Source organism: Sminthopsis crassicaudata, chromosome 1 (genome assembly GCF_048593235.1).
Source record: "Sminthopsis crassicaudata isolate SCR6 chromosome 1, ASM4859323v1, whole genome shotgun sequence".
NCBI lineage: Eukaryota > Metazoa > Chordata > Mammalia > Dasyuromorphia > Dasyuridae > Sminthopsis > Sminthopsis crassicaudata.
Window position 1 is genome coordinate 50,327,766 of NC_133617.1, and position 17,953 is coordinate 50,345,718.

Here is a 17,953-nt window from a genome sequence, read left to right on the forward strand (position 1 = left end):
TGAGCATCAATAAACTCACAATTTCAGGTTATGCTCAAATTACTCCCTAATATAACAGTTATCTTGGAACAAATTCATGTTTTCAAAACAAGTGTTATAACAGCACTGGACTATAGACCCTCTTTCCAACATATAGTAGGTGTTTAATAAGTGTTAGTTGATTGACTATATATATATATTTTATATAAGAGTGGAGAGTGGTCCTAGAACAGAGAATGCCAGAGCTAGAAGTCATAAAAGACTGTCTAGTTCACCTTCTTCCCTGACATCTTCCAGGTGAGGAAAGAAAGGAGCAGAGCTAAGAGATAACGTTCCCTCCCCTTCACATCTCGGCCGGCCACCTCTGTCTGCCCTGTAGTTCAGGCAGAGGGGAGCACTGCCCACTGTGGTACCCACCAGGATCCTGTTGTCAGTCTTGGTAACAGTGACCAGCCGGTTCTCACTGAGATGACCGTCCCTGCAGGCCTGCTTGATGCTGATATCAACAATTTCAGGGAAATCGCAGAAAGGCTGGGGGCTCTGACCAGAGGAGAAATTGAGAGAAGTAAGGGGGATTAGGTGAGGGGCTCCTCTTCAGACCCATTCATTTCCCATCTAAGTGAAAAGGTGAATGGGAACCAAGAGCAGCACCTCACTGCCCGCAGGGGCCCAGGAGATGCCGCTGTCCCCAGCCACGTGGATGAGACAGCGGGGGTCCTGGCCAGATGTAGCCCCCGGGGCCCGACCCATGAAGGTCTCCAGAGTCCGGGTGGGTTTCAGCCTCTCCAGGTCCATGAGGTATTTAAGCATGATGGAGTACACATCTGCCTGGCAGGAAGCCACGCTCTGCAGGGCTCGGCGTACCATCTGACGATAACGTTTTCGAGTCATGAAGCTGAGGCTCTGGATCAAACGTCGGAAGCTTCCTGGGATACAGGTCTTATAGCTGGGGGAGGAGAAGCCATAGACTGATTTCATATACACACAAAGCTGGACCCATGTCCAGAAGCCTTCTGAGGTACATGTTGGGGAGCAGGGAGGGGAACTTCCTTTCTACCAAAGTTCCCCGCTCCATCCTCTATTGCTGGCTGGATGCTGACCCCATCCTTTCCTCCTCCACCTCCCATGGGCCTTCATCCCACATAGATGAGCAAGGACTCACCAGCTGGCAGGACTTGACCGTGCCATCTACTTTGACGGGATGCCCTTCAGATCCCTGAGCACTGCCAGTGTACCCTAAGCCCCCCAGGACTTGCCTTCTGACCTACCACTTCAATTTTAGGAAAGCTCAGAGACTACCAGCCTTTCCACAGATCTTCCAGATGAATCCTATTCTTTGTGGGGTATCCCCCAATTATTCCATGAGGGCCAGAAGGATATTGCATTTCTATTTGTATACCTAGTAGTTAGCACAGTTTCCCACATGTGTAACCCAGCTCTCCTTTTGCCTATAACTTTACTAATTGGTGGAGAAAAAGCTGATTTGATCCTGTGTGACTGAAAGCTTTGGAGAAGAAAGATCCTTCACTTCTCTGAGAGACACATGTAGTTCCAGACTATCTTTGGGACTTATTCCAGGGAGGAGAAAGACAATCTCTTATAGGTATGTAGATAAATCCGTTCCTTAACATGTCCTCAATTTCTAGCTTGCCTCCCTAGAAACTGCCAGGAATTTTCTTTTGGATGAGAACTAGGGCCTCCATTTTAGTTGATCTGAGATACCTTGTTTCCAGAGTGTACTTTCTGGTACATTTTAATCTGCAAAACTTGTTCCATTTCTATTTGTTCTTCTGCTTAGATAAAGGGGTTTACTCACTGTTGATTCATAGTTATGACTTCAGTAACATGTAACTAGCATCTGGTAGTGAGGATGGTGGGTGTGAGTTAAAGTGTTTAACACCTTAAGTTGCTTCTTCCTTTTAAAGGATAATGATCAGAGAACCGAAGAACTTTGTGCTCCCATGATATTTAGGGGAGAATTTTATGATTCAAATCCAGGATCTCCTTTCTCAGAGAGGAACAGAGCAGTCAGACTCATGGTTCCTTCTGCTTCTCCCTTGAAGCTCAGTCTCCCATAAACACTGTAATATTTATCAGCATCTCTTTGCTGGAATTCCTGTCTATATGTTTAGACATCCCATGCAGATACATGAGCAGTACATATATTACACATAGTACATGTTTAATAAATGCCTTTTATTTATTCATCATATATATGTGAGTAAGCATTTTATTAAGAACTTACTAAGAACCAGGCACCGTGCTAATCACTGAGGATACAAAGAATGTCAAAAATAATCCCTGCCCTCAGGGAGCTTACATTGTAAATATAAGTACTATGTACATACAAGAGATAGGCAGATAGACAGACTGACAGAGATATGGCAAATCAGTGAGAAAGTCCAAGAAAAGGCCCTAGTATTGAGGAATATTTTTAAAGGTTTCTTGCAAATGGTGGAATTTTGGGATTGAGTCTTGAAGGAAGCCAGGGAAGTCAGGAGGTAGAGATGAGCAAAGGAGAGCAAGTATTTCAAATATGGCAGACAGCTAATGAAAAGGTACAAAGTTAAGAGATGGAGCATCATGTGTGAGGGCTGTAAGGAGGCCAGTATTTCCAAATAGCAGAGTACCTGGGGGAGGAATAAAGGGTAAGGCTAGAAAGGAAGGAAGGTTTTCAATATCAAATAAAGGATTTTAGATTGGATCCTAGAGATAATAGGGAATTGCTAGAGTTTACTAAGTAGGAGAATGACCTAGTTAGATCAAAAGTTTCCAATCAATGTTCTTTAGAAATATCACCTGAGTAGAAAGTGGACACATTGGATTACTTGCCATCTCGGGGAGGAGGTTGGGAGAAGTGTGTGTGTGTGTGTGGGGGAATTGGAACACGAGGTTTTTCAAGGGTCAATGTTGAAAAAAGTATCTTTGCATATGTCTTGAAAATAAAACAAACTTCAATTAAAAAAGTAAATGGCAGTGGGGAAGAATTTGAGGTGGGCAGACCCACCAGCTGCTCTTCCAATGATCCAGGTGTGAAGTAATGAGGGCCTGTCCCGAAGGGTGATGGTGTCCGAGGAAAGAAGGGGCTATATTTGGGAGATGTTATTAAGGCAAAACTGAGTAATAGATTGAATATTGGTGGGGGGGGAAGGTGTTGAGAGAGAGACAGAAACAGAGACATGTAGGTTTCCAGAGTATGGGAGGATGTTCTCAATAGTGTTTTCAATAGATATAGGAAAGTTAAGGAGAAGGAAAGAGAATGAGGTGAGTTTTGAGCACTTTGGTTTCAGAAGACTTCAGGATATCCACCACAAAATGTCTAATAGGAAATTAGAGATGTGAGAGTGGGGGTAAGCAAAAAGGTTTGGGCTCAATAAATAGATTGGAGAATTGTTAGCAGAAAGATGGTCATTAAAATCATGGGACTAATAAGATCACTCAGTGGAGTAGAAAAGAATGAGAGAAGAGGACCCAGAACAGAATCCCAGATAGAAAGCACTATCTGGAGGAGGATTCAGCAAAGGAGACAGAGATGGAACCATCAGAGAGATAGGAGGAAAACCAGGAGAGAACACTGCTCTGAGACCTAAAGAGAAAAGAATATCAAAAAAGAGAGAATGATCTTTTGTGGCAAAGCTGCAGAGAACTCAAGGAGAATGAAGATTGAGAAAAAGCCATTGGATCTGGCAAGTAGGAGATCATGGGTAACTTTGCAGAGAGCAGTTTAAATAGGATGATGGAGACAGAAATAGTACTGTTGACAGTTTAGAGGAGAGGAACTGAAGGTACTGTTTCATTACAACGTAGTGAAGCACAGGGGACAGAATGTGTAGCAGGATGGGCTAGATCCACAGTTCCTATGACAAAGACGGGAAGAGGATGGTGGAACTAAGAATTGGTACAGCCATTCTAGACATCAGTTTGGAACTCACCCCCTCCTAAAATCACTAACTACATGACCCAGCAATATGTTCTCCACACCTGGAATATCCTCCTGCCTCAGCTCTGCCTACTGACCTCCCTAATTTCTTTCAGATCCCAATAAACTCCCATCTATAGGAAATCTTTGCGATCTTAATTCCAGTGTCTTCCCTCTGTGAATTATCTCCTATTTATCCTGTACATAGCCTTATTCTCTCTTCTAGAGTCATTGAGTGAGGCTGACAACTTTGTGCACTTTGCCTCACTTAAATCCAATTAAGTAATGAGTCAAGATTTCACCCATGATATCCTTGATCCTCTTCAAAAATGAAAGACAAACAACAATATCCTGTCCATACCCTGTATATACATAATTGTTTGCTTTTTGTCTTCCTCTATTAGATTGTGACCTATGTAAGGGCCTGAGCTGTTATTTTTCTCTTTTTAAGTTCCCTAGGACTTAGAACAGTGCCTGAACAATTGTAGGCACTTAATAAATGCTTATTGACTGATGATTACAGAGATTTTAAAGCAAGAAAAAGGACCCAAACGTACAAAAATATTTATTGTATCTCTTTTCTGACATTGCAAAATGCCCATAAATTGGGGAATGCCTGAAGAAGTTATGATCAATTAATATAATTGCATTGCAAGCAATGATGAGGAAGATGGTTTCAGAGAAAACCCTGGGAAGACATAAGACTTGATGCAGAGTGAAGTGAGCAGAACCAGGAAAACATCATGCAATGATGACAAAGACAATTTAAAGTCTTAAGACTTCTAATCAGCAAAACGACAAACCACAATTGCAAAAAAACATTGATGAAGACTGCTATCTGCCTCTAACATAAAGAAGATAAACTAAGATGCAGAATTATAACATTTTTGGATATAGTCAATGTTTTGTTTGACTATGCATATTTGTTACAAGAGTTTGCTTTTTCCTTGTTGTTGTTGTTGTTGTTGTTGTTTTTTTCTTGTTTTTCCAGTGGGGGGAGATCAGAGGGAAGGGAGAGAATGCTTGTTGATTGAAAAAATTATATAGTATATGTTATAGAATATATATGTGTTATATAATATATTGTATGGCATATATGTGTATTTTTATATTTTATATTATAGAATGTATATTATGTGAACAATATAATAATACACATGTGTTTATGTACACATAGTACATCATATACATAGTCTGTTGTATAATTTATGTTATGTATAATATAAGGCATTTCTTATACATTCTATACTATATAATTTATATATTATACACAATATACAATAGAATATGTTATATATAATATATAATATATGTGTGTTATATATAATATATAATCAATATATGTATATCTACTTATAGTGTACATATATTATACATTATATACTTTATATTACATATAATATATCATATGATATATCTAATACAATATATACACACGCATACATATATTACATGTTATATATTGCTATTTATAATACAGTATCCACAACCATTTAATATACATACATTTTATAGTATGCAGTGCGTGTGTGTGTACAATATGGCACAGTTGGAGTAGGGAACTCTCCACCCCAGTGGAATCTCAGGCACTGACATGTCTGTGAAGCGGGGAAATAGGGAAGGGACCCTGTGCTCATCCTTGGTAGAAATCTTCCACTTCTGCCTCTAAGTTCCTTCCTCTGGTGCCTCTTTCTGGACTGAATTTCTTTTTCCCTTTAAAAAGAAAGAGTCTGAACACCAAGAGAGCTCAGGTAAGGGAAAACAGAAAAAGAATGGACAGCAATAATGATAATAACCAACAGGCTGGGAATACATAGGCATCTAGGAATATATGGAGCTCAATTTCCTCCTGGGGGGAGGATGGACAATCTGGCTCCCCAGATCCATTACAGCTCTAAATCTGGGATCCTAAATTGAATATTTATAAAAGGTTTCTACATAGGCTAATTGGAGGGGATGATGCTAGTTGGATTTGGGAAAGTTCACAGTTTTCCAAATCTCCACTCACCAGGGAGACGATCTGACTCTAAAACTATTGTCCTCAGGGCCAGGACAATCTATCATCTAAGGGATAAGGGAAGAAGAAGGAACATGCAGAATTGAATCTTAGAGCACCAGGTAGGAGGCAAAGGGGATGATGTTATGATCTGCAGTTCAAGTTGCTAAAGTGGGCTGAGTGAGCCCTCAGGATGAACAGAACCAGCAAGGGAAGTGAAATCTCTCCCTGCTCCTACCCTCCACTCCCAGCAGCTGTGTTGGGGAACAGCTGCACACACAAACACTGTCTGTCTCTTTGTCTCTCTGAATCGCTCTCTCTCTCTTTCTGAATTCTCTCTCTCTCTCTCTCTCTCTCTCTCTCTCTCTCTCTCTCTCTCTCTCTCTCTCTCTCTCTCTCTGTCTCTGTCTCTCTCTCTCTGTCTCTCTCTCTCTGTCTCTCTCTCTCTTCTCTCTCTCTCTCTCTCTCTCTCTCTCTTCTCTCTCTCTCTCTGTCTGTCTGTCTGTCTCTCTCTCTCTCTGTCTCTCTCTCTCTGTCTGTCTCTCTTTGTCTCTCTCTCTGTCTCTGTCTCTCTCTGTCTCTCTCTCTGTCTCTCTGTCTCTCTCTCTCTTTCTCTCTTTCTTCTTTTCTTTTTTCTCTCTCTCTATGAAGAGAGAACTTCAGACATGCTGGGCTACAGGACAGGGACCTTCTAACTGAATCTTGAATCATCTTCATGAACAGAACCTGAATTTACTTAGATCTCTGAATGGCTGACATCAAAGATGATGATTTTTCACAATCCCCCTCCCTTCCTCCTTGCTGAGAGAGGTGTGCCTATTCTTTCTCATCTCCGTTTTCTACTTCCTTTTTGTTTTAAACTCTGTTTTCTAAGATAAATGTAGTTAATCATTACATCTCTGATTTGTGTAGTCCTTGCACAAACTCAGCTGAGACAGACAATAGAGGGAAAGCCTGAAAGAGAGAAATAGATTTTTGTTTGTTTGTTTGTTTTGCTTTGTCTTAAACTTTAATACTGGAAAGATTTCTTTCTGCCTGAGAGATTGAGCTGAACAAAAGAGAATGAGTGACTCATTTTTATAATCTCCCAGAGCAGGGAGAAAGAAAATGTGGACCTGTACATTTCCAGATGAATGGCTAAAACTGATGTGAGAGGCTCTGCCTTGGTCGTTCTTCCTTTCCATTTTCTTTCTATATCAGATTTCAAAGGAAAACCATTCCTCCAAGGGCAGGATTGAGAGAGTGACTAAAGAGAAAAGTCCAAACAAGGACAAACAAGAGAAGTGCCTGGGAAGGGTTGATGTTGCCCAAACAAGAGGATTCATTAAAAATTTACTCACTCAGCCTAGTAGTCAGTACACATATGGACACATACACACACATACACACATGGATGCACAAAATCATAACCATAGACAATGAGAAATTCACCCTTTCTCCAAACTTCTTGAACCCTACATCTTAAAATAAAAATGTGATTCTCTAACAATGGGGAGACAATGTGATACGGTAGAATGTTCATGGGCTCTAAAGATGATGGACCTAGATTAACTCTGTTTGCTTTAATATGCTGGAGAAGGAAATGGTAAATCACTCCAGTTTCTTTGCCAAGAAAACCTCTCAGACAGAATGGTTTATGGGATCACAAGGGAACAAAAACAACAATCCTATTTCATATTATGGGGGATTATTTTTTCCCAAGACTTTTATGTAGTGGGTTAGAGCCCAGTTTTTTAAAGTGTGGTTTAAGACCTCCCACCATATCTCATCACTAACTGAATGTGGGGGTCATGAAATTATGATTTATCAACAGTAAATGTTTAATTTGTAGACCTATTTTATATGCCTGTAAACCTGGGTTGAGTAAAAATTTCTTGGGCAAAAAGGGGTACTGAGTGGAAAAAGCTTAATAAGCTCTGGGTTGGAGAATGATCAGAGCAAACCTTCATTGGATTAGAACAATTCTTTTCCTTCTTCCATGAGTTCAGCACTAGTCTCACAAGCTTTCTTTCCTCCCCATTTCTTGCGCTCACACTTTGGGGCTTCAACATAGATAATATCAGTGCTCTCTCCCATACCTTGACTTCCCAATTTCTCAGTCTCTTCCATTCCTATGACTTACTTCACCTCAGTTACATTCTGAAATGCCTTTAACCTTGCCTTTGCCCATGAGGATTCCCCTTCCTTGTTCAAAACTCCAAAATTCTTTTATCTGACCATAATCTTTTATTACTCCATATTTTCCCTCTGCCTTATGACACTTAAACCTGTTCTGTCTTTCCCATGACATCCATGTCCTTCATAATTCAGTTCTTTCCCAGGCAATCGCTCAACCCTGACTAAATTCTTCCCCCTTTTCCCAACCTGATCCTTTGATAAACCAGTTAAATGTCACACCATAGTCTCTTCCAGATGTTCTTAACCTGGGGGTCTGAACTTGTTGAGTTTTTTAAAAATCTTTTGATAGTGTATATCAATATAATTGATATCCTTTGTAATATATGTATTGTACTGTATATATTTTAAAACATTTTTTTTCACCAAACTGCCAAAGGAGATCAAAAGGTTAAGGGCTCCCACTCTCCTCCTTTTGTCTTTGTTCTGTCTTTAATCGTGTTATACCACCCCCAACTCTGGATTATTTCCACCATTTGCCTCTGTGTTCTAGAACAGAGAAGAAACTATGTTCATTGGGTCCATTATAAATGTGTCATTTAATCTAACGGGGCTCTCACCACAGGAAGGCAAGCATTCTATTCCTTCCTAATTGACTCCCTATCCCATCATCCACAGCATCTGTTTGAAACATTCTTGCCCCTCTTTGGTCTTTCCATGGTACTCTACCTTTCAGCCTCCTATTGGAGAACCTTGCCTCATATATTACAATCTTGTTAACCTTATCTCCTCATTCTCACTCTACTTGCACATGCAATCTATACCAAATCATGTCATTCCCACCCTTCCAACATCTTTTGTACAAACTCTCTCTGCACTTGCACAGCCACTATCCTAGGTCACTGCCCCAGGCTGCTGGTGGGTCTCTCTGCCCATGTTACTCCCCCTCCCATTCAATAAGTAACTCTGTATTATCTCTAAGATTTTTTTTAAGTCCTCCTTTATATCTTTTATAACTTGGCCCTTTCCTACTTTTTCAATATTCTTATACTAGATTCTCCTTCACATAGTCTATGTTCCAACTGTATTATACTAGACTCCTTGCTGCTCCCCACAAAGGATGCTCCATCTCCCACCTTCATACTTTTGTAGTGGCTGTTCTGCATGCTTGGAATATTTCTCTCCTCCCCTTTGCCTCTTAGCTCCCTGGATTCCTATAAGATTCAAGATCCCACCTGTGGAAGGAAGTCTTCCTGGCTTATCTTTCCCTTTCCTCTCCCATCCCCATTCTTCAGTGCCATCCCTTGAAGATTTCCTTCCATATATTCTGAATATGTGTATCTCGTAATTAAAATGTGAGCTCCTTGAGGACAGAAACAATGTTTTTGCCTTTCTTTGTATCCCTAGAATTTAGGACAGTGCCTGGCACACAGCCAGTATTTAATAAATGGTTGTTGATTGATTCATTCCAGCTGTCTATCTTTGTTAAAAGGCAGGGACCTTATTGCAATTGATTTGGATTGGAAAATATCATCTGCATCCAGAGAGAGAACTCTGGAGATTTTCACTTTTTTGTTTGCTTGCTTTTTTTCTCATGGTTTTTCCCTTTTGGTCTGATTTTTCTTGCACAACATGACAAATATGGAAATATGTTTAAAATAGATGTATATGTATATAACCTATATCAAATTATTTTTTGTCTTGGGGAGGGGGGAGGTAAGGGAGACAGGAAGAAAAATTTGGAACACAAAATCTTACAAAAATGAATGTTGAAAACGATCTTCACAAGTAACTGGAAAAATAAAATACTATTGAATTCAATAAATAAATAAATGACATTTCAGCATTGGGCTGAATGTAATAAGACCAAAAAAAAAGACAGGGAGTTTCCTGAAGACCATGGGGATCATGTCTCTCACCTCAGTCTCTGGAGATCTGTGTTTTCCTTCTGTCTCCTTTTCTGGGCCCTATTCTACTCCCAATTAAACTTGAGATGGTGTGTGTGTGTATGTGTGAAGTGAGGACAGAGAGCAGGCAAGCAGGGGGCAGAGGCTAATGCACTTTTTAAGGAGGCATGCAGAGGTGGAGCTCAACCTGCCCATCTCCCAGTCTTCCTGGGGAGGGAGGGCACTCACCTGATTCTCCTGAGAATCTCCTTGGGGCATACGCCCTGCTCCTGTGCCATCCGAGTCAGGTCCAGCACTGCCAGGCTCAGACACTCTCCCTGCTCCTTTAGATTCAGCGTCAGATTCATCCTCCCACTAATGAAGTCACTTCGGGACTGTGGGAAGAAGCCCCTTTACTCTCCACAGAAGAATATTCAGGCAAAACAATAGCCTCATAAACTCCTTCTCTGTTTCTGAAGTGTTAGGGGATCTCCCTCTCTCCCCTCCCTCAACTGAGCCATTTACTCCCTATGTAACCTTGAGCTAATTATTTTCCTTCCTGGGGTCTCATCTGCAAAATAGAGGGCCTCTGAGGTCCTTTCCTCATTTTTATTTTAAGTTTCTTATTGCCCTTTGCCCCATCTGTAACAGCCACACACCCATCCAGGGCATTAAGGCAGCCATAGGCTGTGGCCCAACTGGCCTGCAATAGTCCCCTTGTCCATCTTGACCATTCTGTGGACAAACTCAATCTCCCCTACATTCTGGGCCTGGGCCAAGAAGAAAAATGGGATCAGGTCTGGAGCCCTGAAATCCTTACTGGGATCTGAAGTGATGACTTGGTTTTGGCGTTGCAGATGACAGTAATGGTGATTACTCACACTTCTTAAGATTTGTGAAGTACTTCTGTGTAATAAATTTGTGAAGTTGGTGTTTTGAGTATTATTACACCCATTTTTAGAGAGGAAAACTGAAGAGCTTAATTGTATTCACACCAGAAATTTATTCTGATACTTAGCCTCTGCAGGCTTCTATTATAACCATAAGTAGTGTAGAGCAATCGAGATTTTGTCCCAGAGAACTGATAAAGGATGGAGTGATTTCCCCTAAACTGAGCATCAAAATGATCAATCTTACATGCTCTATCAAGCATCTCACTGTTCTAGGTCTTGCTCCATCTCCTGTTCCTCCCCTCCTTTCTTCCCTTTTCTGCTGTGACTGTACCCAATTTAGCAGGCTGCCTGTGGGATTGGGACACTCACTCCTTAAGATCAGGGCAAGCGCTCTCCTATAGCCACCGCTGGATCTCTGTTTCCTGGGAAGCTTCAATTCCGCTATGTTCTAGGGTATTTGTAATTACTGTACAAGCACTTATAATTTTAATTTTTTCTTTGATGAATGAGCTCTTCTTAAGGTCATCAATCATGTCTTAGCAGAACTAAAATCATTTCATGCACGCAATGGAAACTGAGCCCTGATTTTGGTCCCAGACCGGGCTACCTCATAATTGTGCCCAAGTCTGCCAGGGGTCGTGGGGGATGCTTCTTCCCTGATGAGAAATGCCTTTAGAGGTGTTCTGCTCTGGGGAGGATCACTGATGTCCTTGGTACACAAGAGATGGAGGTTCTCCTGACTTGTAGGGGAGACGGGTTTGGGGAGGAGCAACTGACCTGAGCAAAGAGATACTTAAGGACTGGGAGGTCCAGAATAGCATTGGCTCTGTCCTTCTGCAATCCAAAGCGGTAACACTTCTCCAGGCCAAACCAGTTGGGAAAGAAAAAGCTGGAGGAAGAATGAGACAAATCCTGAGTCATGGAACAGGGAGGAATGGGATGCATCCTGTTATCCTGGACTGTTGATCCTGAGAAGGCTAGCAAAGGGAACTCCTGCAGAGCACGTGGGACCCAACCTCAGTGGGGAGAACAGAAGCACCTCCTTTTATTAGAGGCTAGAGAAAGAAGAGAGGAAACAATATCCCTGCTTCTCCCTTGCACTGGGAGTCGAGAGACTCAGCTCCACTGTGGATGATCTCAAGCTAGTCCCCTCGCCACCCTGGACCCCTGCTTTCTCATTCCCAAAATGAGAGAGCTGAGCTTAATGATTCCTAAGGAACCTTCCAGTTTTGAAATTCTGTGTCCTAAGACTCCTTATAATTCAGACATTCCATTATTTATCTAAATTAAAGATTTAAAGCTTTATCTAGATCTGGAGGATACGCTCTGCTTTGTATCCTAAGGGTCCACCTCTGACTTTCTGGGTTCTAAGGACCCTTTAGCTCTGACATTCTGAGTTTTAAGAGCCCTTCCAATTCTGGCTTGCTGGGTTCTAAGAGCCTTCCCATCCCATCTTTGACATTTTTGGGTTCCAAGGCCTTCCCAGCTCTGTCATCCTGTGTCCTAAGGGTTCTTTCTCCCAACTCTCCCATTCTAGATTCTAGGGGTTCTCCCACCTCTGACTTTCTGGATTCTAAGGGCCCTCCCATTTCTGTCATTCTGTGTCCTAAGGGCCTCCCATCCTATCTCTGACATCCTGTGTTCTAAGGGCCCTCCTATCCCACCTCTGACTTTCTGGGTTCTAAGAGCCCTCCCACCTCTGACTTTCTGAGTTCTAAGAGCCCTCCCACCTCTGACTTTCTGGGTTCTAAGAGCCCTCCCACCTCTGACTTTCTGGGTTCTAAGAGACCTCCCACCTCTGACTTTCTGGGTTCTAAGAGCTCTCCCACCTCTGACTTTCTGGGTTCTAAGGGCCCTCCCACCTCTGACTTTCTGGGTTCTAAAGGCCCTCCCACCTCTGACTTTCTGGGTTCTAAGAGCCCTCCCACCTCTGACTTTCTGGGTTCTAAGAGCCCTCCCACCTCTGACTTTCTGGGTTCTAAGAGCTCTCCCACCTCTGACTTTCTGGGTTCTAAGGGCCCTCCCACCTCTGACTTTCTGGGTTCTAAAGGCTCTCCCACCTCTGACTTTCTGGGTTCTAAGAGCTCTCCCACCTCTGACTTTCTGGGTTCTAAGGGCCCTCCCACCTCTGACTTTCTGGGTTCTAAAGGCCCTCCCATCTCTGACTTTCTGGGTTCTAAAGGCCCTCCCACCTCTGACTTTCTGGGTTCTAAAGGCCCTCCCATCTCTGACTTTCTGGGTTCTAAGGGCTCTCCCACCTTTGACTTTCTGAGTTCTAAGGGCTCTCCCACCTCTGACTTTCTGGGTTCTAAGAGCCCTCCCACCTCTGACTTTCTGAGTTCTAAGAGCCCTCCCACCTCTGACTTTCTGGGTTCTAAGAGCCCTCCCACCTCTGACTTTCTGGGTTCTAAGGGCCCTCCCACCTCTGACTTTCTGGGTTCTAAAGGCCCTCCCACCTCTGACTTTCTGGGTTCTAAGGGCCCTCCCACCTCTGACTTTCTGGGTTCTAAGAGCTCTCCCACCTCTGACTTTCTGGGTTCTAAGGGCTCTCCCACCTCTGACTTTCTGGGTTCTAAGAGCCCTCCCATCTCTGACTTTCTGGGTTCTAAGGGCCCTCCCACCTCTGACTTTCTGGGTTCTAAGGGCCCTCCCACCTCTGACTTTCTGGGTTCTAAGAGCTCTCCCACCTCTGACTTTCTGGGTTCTAAGAGCTCTCCCACCTCTGACTTTCTGGGTTCTAAGAGCCCTCCCACCTCTGACTTTCTGGTTTCTAAGAGCCCTCCCACCTCTGACTTTCTGGGTTCTAAGGGCTCTCCCACCTCTGACTTTCTGGGTTCTAAAGGCCCTCCCACCTCTGACTTTCTGGGTTCTAAGGGCTTTCCCACCTCTGACTTTCTGGGTTCTAAGGGCTCTCCCACCCCTGACTTTCTGGGTTCTAAGAGCTCTCCCACCTCTGACTTTCTGGGTTCTAAGGGCTCTCCCACCCCTGACTTTCTGGGTTCTAAGAGCTCTCCCACCTCTGACTTTCTGGGTTCTAAGAGCTCTCCCACCTCTGACTTTCTGGGTTCTAAGAGCTCTCCCACCTCTGACTTTCTGGGTTCTAAGAGCTCTCCCACCTCTGACTTTCTGGGTTCTAAGAGCTCTCCCACCTCTGACTTTCTGGGTTCTAAGAGCTCTCCCACCTCTGACTTTCTGGGTTCTAAGAGCTCTCCCACCTCTGACTTTCTGGGTTCTAAGGGCTCTCCCACCTCTGACTTTCTGGGTTCTAAGAGCTCTCCCACCCCTGACTTTCTGGGTTCTAAGAGCTCTCCCACCTCTGACTTTCTGGGTTCTAAGAGCTCTCCCACCTCTGACTTTCTGGTTTCTAAGAGCTCTCCCACCTCTGACTTTCTGGGTTCTAAGAGCTCTCCCACCTCTGACTTTCTGGTTTCTAAGAGCCCTCCCACCTCTGACTTTCTGGGTTCTAAGAGCTCTCCCACCTCTGACTTTCTGGTTTCTAAGAGCCCTCCCACCTCTGACTTTCTGGGTTCTAAGAGCCCTCCCACCTCTGACTTTCTGGGTTCTAAGGGCTCTCCCACCCCTGACTTTCTGGATTCTAAGGGCTCTCCCACCTCTGACTTTCTGGGTTCTAAGAGCCCTCCCACCTCTGACTTTCTGGGTTCTAAGGGCTCTCCCACCCCTGACTTTCTGGATTCTAAGGGCTCTCCCACCTCTGACTTTCTGGGTTCTAAGGGCCCTCCCATCCTAGCTCTGACATCCTGTGTTCTAGGGCCTTTCCCATTCTAGGTTCTGGGATTCTCCCAGCTCTGACATCTGGGTATTGACTGTACCCCCTTCCTTCCCCCAACTCAAGAGTGTGTGTATCTTAGAAGATAGTGGGTGATGTTTTGGCCTACATGACAAGCAAGGACTAGAGACAGGTGCGTGTGATGGAAGCATCTGGGCAGATAGCATCTGGAGGAAACCTCAGCCCCTCCCCTCACTGCCTCCCTCCCCTTCACTTGCCCCGTCCCCAGCCCAGCCCCATACCGGATCCTGTAAAGGAGCACTTGGATGGTGGAATCCTCCACTGTGAAGATGTGGTTGGGTGGGAACCAGCAGGACAGGTCTTCCGTGGCCAGTGCAAACAGAGCATGGCACACGGGCAGGATCCCTGCAAGGGGCAAGAGTGGGCCCACTCAAGCTGCAGTCTGGGCAGGGGAGGGAGGACTACCTCTATCTCAGAAATATCTCAGAGGGGACAGGGCTGGGCCGGGGGAGATGGGCAGTGTTTGTGATGGGATAAGGATGCTGTGGAGTGATCCAGAGCCCAAGGAAAAAAAATCGGGTACTCAGGAGATGGATGGGGCAGGGAAATGGAGCCACAAGCATTTATTGAGTGCCTGCTGTGTGCTAAGTACTAGAGAAAGGAAAATGGGAGCTCAGTGAAGAGACAGGCTTTAATGAGTGTCCCAAGACTTCAAGGGCTCAGTAAGGGCTCAGTGAGAACAGAGTTCAGCGAAGGGCCTGAGGTAGACCTTCAGTGGGGAAATTGAAGCTCAGTGGAGGAGTGGAGTCTCTCTGAAGCGATGAGACCTCAATAGGGGAATGGAGGCTCCATCGGGGACTCAATGAGGGGATCACGATTTCCTAGACCTGCTCCTGTGGCAAACTCGACTCCCCAGCCCTCCACCCGTGATTCTTCCCCCTCAGCTCACCGCAGGCCTTGGCAGCCTTCACGCAGAGCTCTTCGGCAGAGTATTCCCCGAAGGAGAAGGTGAGGATCTGTGGGGACCCTGAGCTTTGGGGACACAGGAACACTTGCAGGGAGCCAGACTCACTGGAGGACAGGCTGTAGGACCGCTGCTCAATCAGGGGGGTCTCCTCACCCAGAGGTGCCATGACAGCCTCAAGCCTGAGAGAAGGGAGAGCAGAGAACGGTGGTACTCTGCTCTGGCCCCGGTGAGAGCCACTGATACTTGGTGGTAGGAAACCCAATAGAAGAAGCGGGCCGCAGCCCCTCCTCTCACTTTGTGGGCGCCGGTGATCGGCCACAGTCCATGCTGCCAATGGGTTCTAGGCCTCTGAGCCAAGGGTGGCCCCCGTCCCCCTCAGAAATACATACGGGAGGAGAAACGTGGCCATGCGGGGGGGAGGACTTGGGCAGCAAGCAAGAAGACAGTGGGCTTGGAGACAAGCACGTACACGGAGAGCCAAGCTCGGTGCTCACCCCTGCCTCCCAGGAACACTGCGTCTACACCCCTGGGTCTGTCAAGTCTGGCTGCTCATTCAGACACCCTGACCGCCCCAGCAGCCAAAGTCTCCATCCTCTGCCCGCAATCACACCAGGCTTTAGTCTGGCCAAGAGACGAGCGGAGTAAGAAGCAGCAGTGAGGGTCCTAAGAGACCAGCCCATAGCGGGGGGCAGGCAGGGAGGAGGATGAGGAGTTGGAGTGCAGGAAGCAATGAGTGAGCAGCTGTGCTCAGAGAGGTATGAGAAAGTTTGGAGGTTTAGTCTCATTCCCTCCTTTTCTAGAAAAAGGAAAGGTTTTCAAGGGTTAATGTTGAAAAATTATCCATGGGGCAGCTAGATGCTACAATGAATAGAACACCAGCCCTGGAGTCAGGAGGACCTGTGTTCAAATCTGGCCTCAGGCACTTCACACTTCCTGGCTGTGTGATCCTGGGCAAGTCACTGAACCCCAATTGCCTCAGGAAAGAAAAAAAGAAAAAGAAAAAAAATGCGTATGTTTTGAAAATTTAAAAAGCTTTAATAAAAAAAGAGGAAAGGCAACATCATCTACTTGAAATCCTTTAAGTTGCCAGGGCAAAGCCTCCTACAACACCCCCTCCCCCTCCCCCCATTACCAGGTGATCTCCCACCCCCATAATAAAGGGGCCCAAACCTGCTTACTTTCTCCCCGCAGACAAGGTGGAACATGCTCCAGATGGACAGGGGAAGGGTCTGCTCCACCACAGGACGTCCTCTGCTAGGGCTGCCAGAGAGCCAGCCTAACCAGCACACACAGTCCCGGTCCCCTGAACCTCCCACCCTAAGCGGGGCAGGGAGAAAAACGGGATGTAAGGCTCAGTGAGGAGTTTCCCATTTCCTGAAACTAGAGGTAAAACTGAGGCCATGTGGATCGTGGTAGAGGGCCGCACTCGGAGCTGGAAGGAAGTGGATCTGGACCCTGATTCAGAGACTTCCTACCTGCGATACATCAAGGAAATCCAGTAACCTCCCAAACCTCGGTTTCTGCCGCCCTAAAATAAGAGAGACCTCCACCATCCCTTTGAGTTGGAGTCTCTAGTCACAAGACTGAGGGACTCCACAGCCCTCCAATAACTTTTGCTTTTGGTTTCAGGGTCTTCCTGCTCCTGGCTCTAGACTGAATCTCCTTCCATCCCCAACATGGGGCCCTAACCCATGCCTCCCTGGGGCACCTACCTGGCTGAAGGCTCCCCGAAGGCCTCGATCCCTATGGAGGAGGAAGCTGGGAACTGCTCTGTGGATTCCCCCTCATTGAGCATGGAGAAACCCCCCCAGCTCCATGAGCTGTTTTCTTTAACCTCTGACTGGACTCCCCCTTCCCCCTTCTAGATACTTGATTTCCTGCCTTACAGCTTTGCCTTACAGAAAGTTTGCAGGGGGTGGGGGAGCATGTGTGAGAGGAAGCTGACCTCACCGAGAGCCACAGAGCATCAGAGCCGGAAGGCATCCTACACACGCCTAGTCCTACCTCCCCAACAAGCCAGGGGGAAACCGAGCCCCACAGAGAAGGTGCTTGCCCAAGGATGGAGTGAGTCAGGAACACAATGAACAGGCCTGGGATTTTGGACCCAGAGAGTCCCAGGGATACTGCTTTGCCATTTGAAAACTTGGGAATAAGTACTGCTGGGTCCTAGAGCTGGCTGGGACCATGTAAGTCTCTGCTTTCACTTCCTTCCTTTACAGGTGAGGGAGATAAAATCTAAAAACCTAAAATTACACTTGTATTCAGTGTCAAAGACAGGACTTAAATCTGGGTCCTTCAACAGCAGAGATGTTTGAATTAAATTAAAATCAGCACTAGAAGACTTTGGAATAAATTTGTAATATATTTTTTACCATGTTTAACATATATTGGATTGCTTGCCATCTAGGGGAAGGGGTGGGGAGAAAGGGGGGAAATTGGAACACAAGGTT

General features: G+C 45.2%; 1 protein-coding gene across 4 annotated transcripts in view; it reads right to left on the reverse strand.

The window, feature by feature from the left end:
- JAK3 (Janus kinase 3) overlaps window positions 1-17,376 on the reverse strand; it is a 39,268-nt gene extending 21,892 nt beyond the window's left edge. For 2 of the 4 annotated variants that reach the window (XM_074302255.1, XM_074302240.1), the window contains exons 1-8: window positions 17,216-17,376; window positions 16,682-16,820; window positions 15,486-15,682; window positions 14,818-14,941; window positions 11,566-11,677; window positions 10,145-10,290; window positions 631-925; window positions 397-519 (exon numbers count right to left, since the gene is read on the reverse strand). In XM_074302255.1, the coding sequence (XP_074158356.1) occupies window positions 397-519; window positions 631-925; window positions 10,145-10,290; window positions 11,566-11,677; window positions 14,818-14,941; window positions 15,486-15,669 (984 nt within the window). In that variant the 5' untranslated portion in view covers window positions 15,670-15,682; window positions 16,682-16,820; window positions 17,216-17,376. Of the gene's footprint in view, window positions 1-396; window positions 520-630; window positions 926-10,144; window positions 10,291-11,565; window positions 11,678-14,817; window positions 14,942-15,485; window positions 15,683-16,681; window positions 16,821-16,978; window positions 17,082-17,215 lie in introns of those variants that run through there. The other 2 variants (XM_074302261.1, XM_074302248.1) reach the window with 2 other exon arrangements.
- Between the last annotated feature and the right edge of the window lie 577 nt (window positions 17,377-17,953).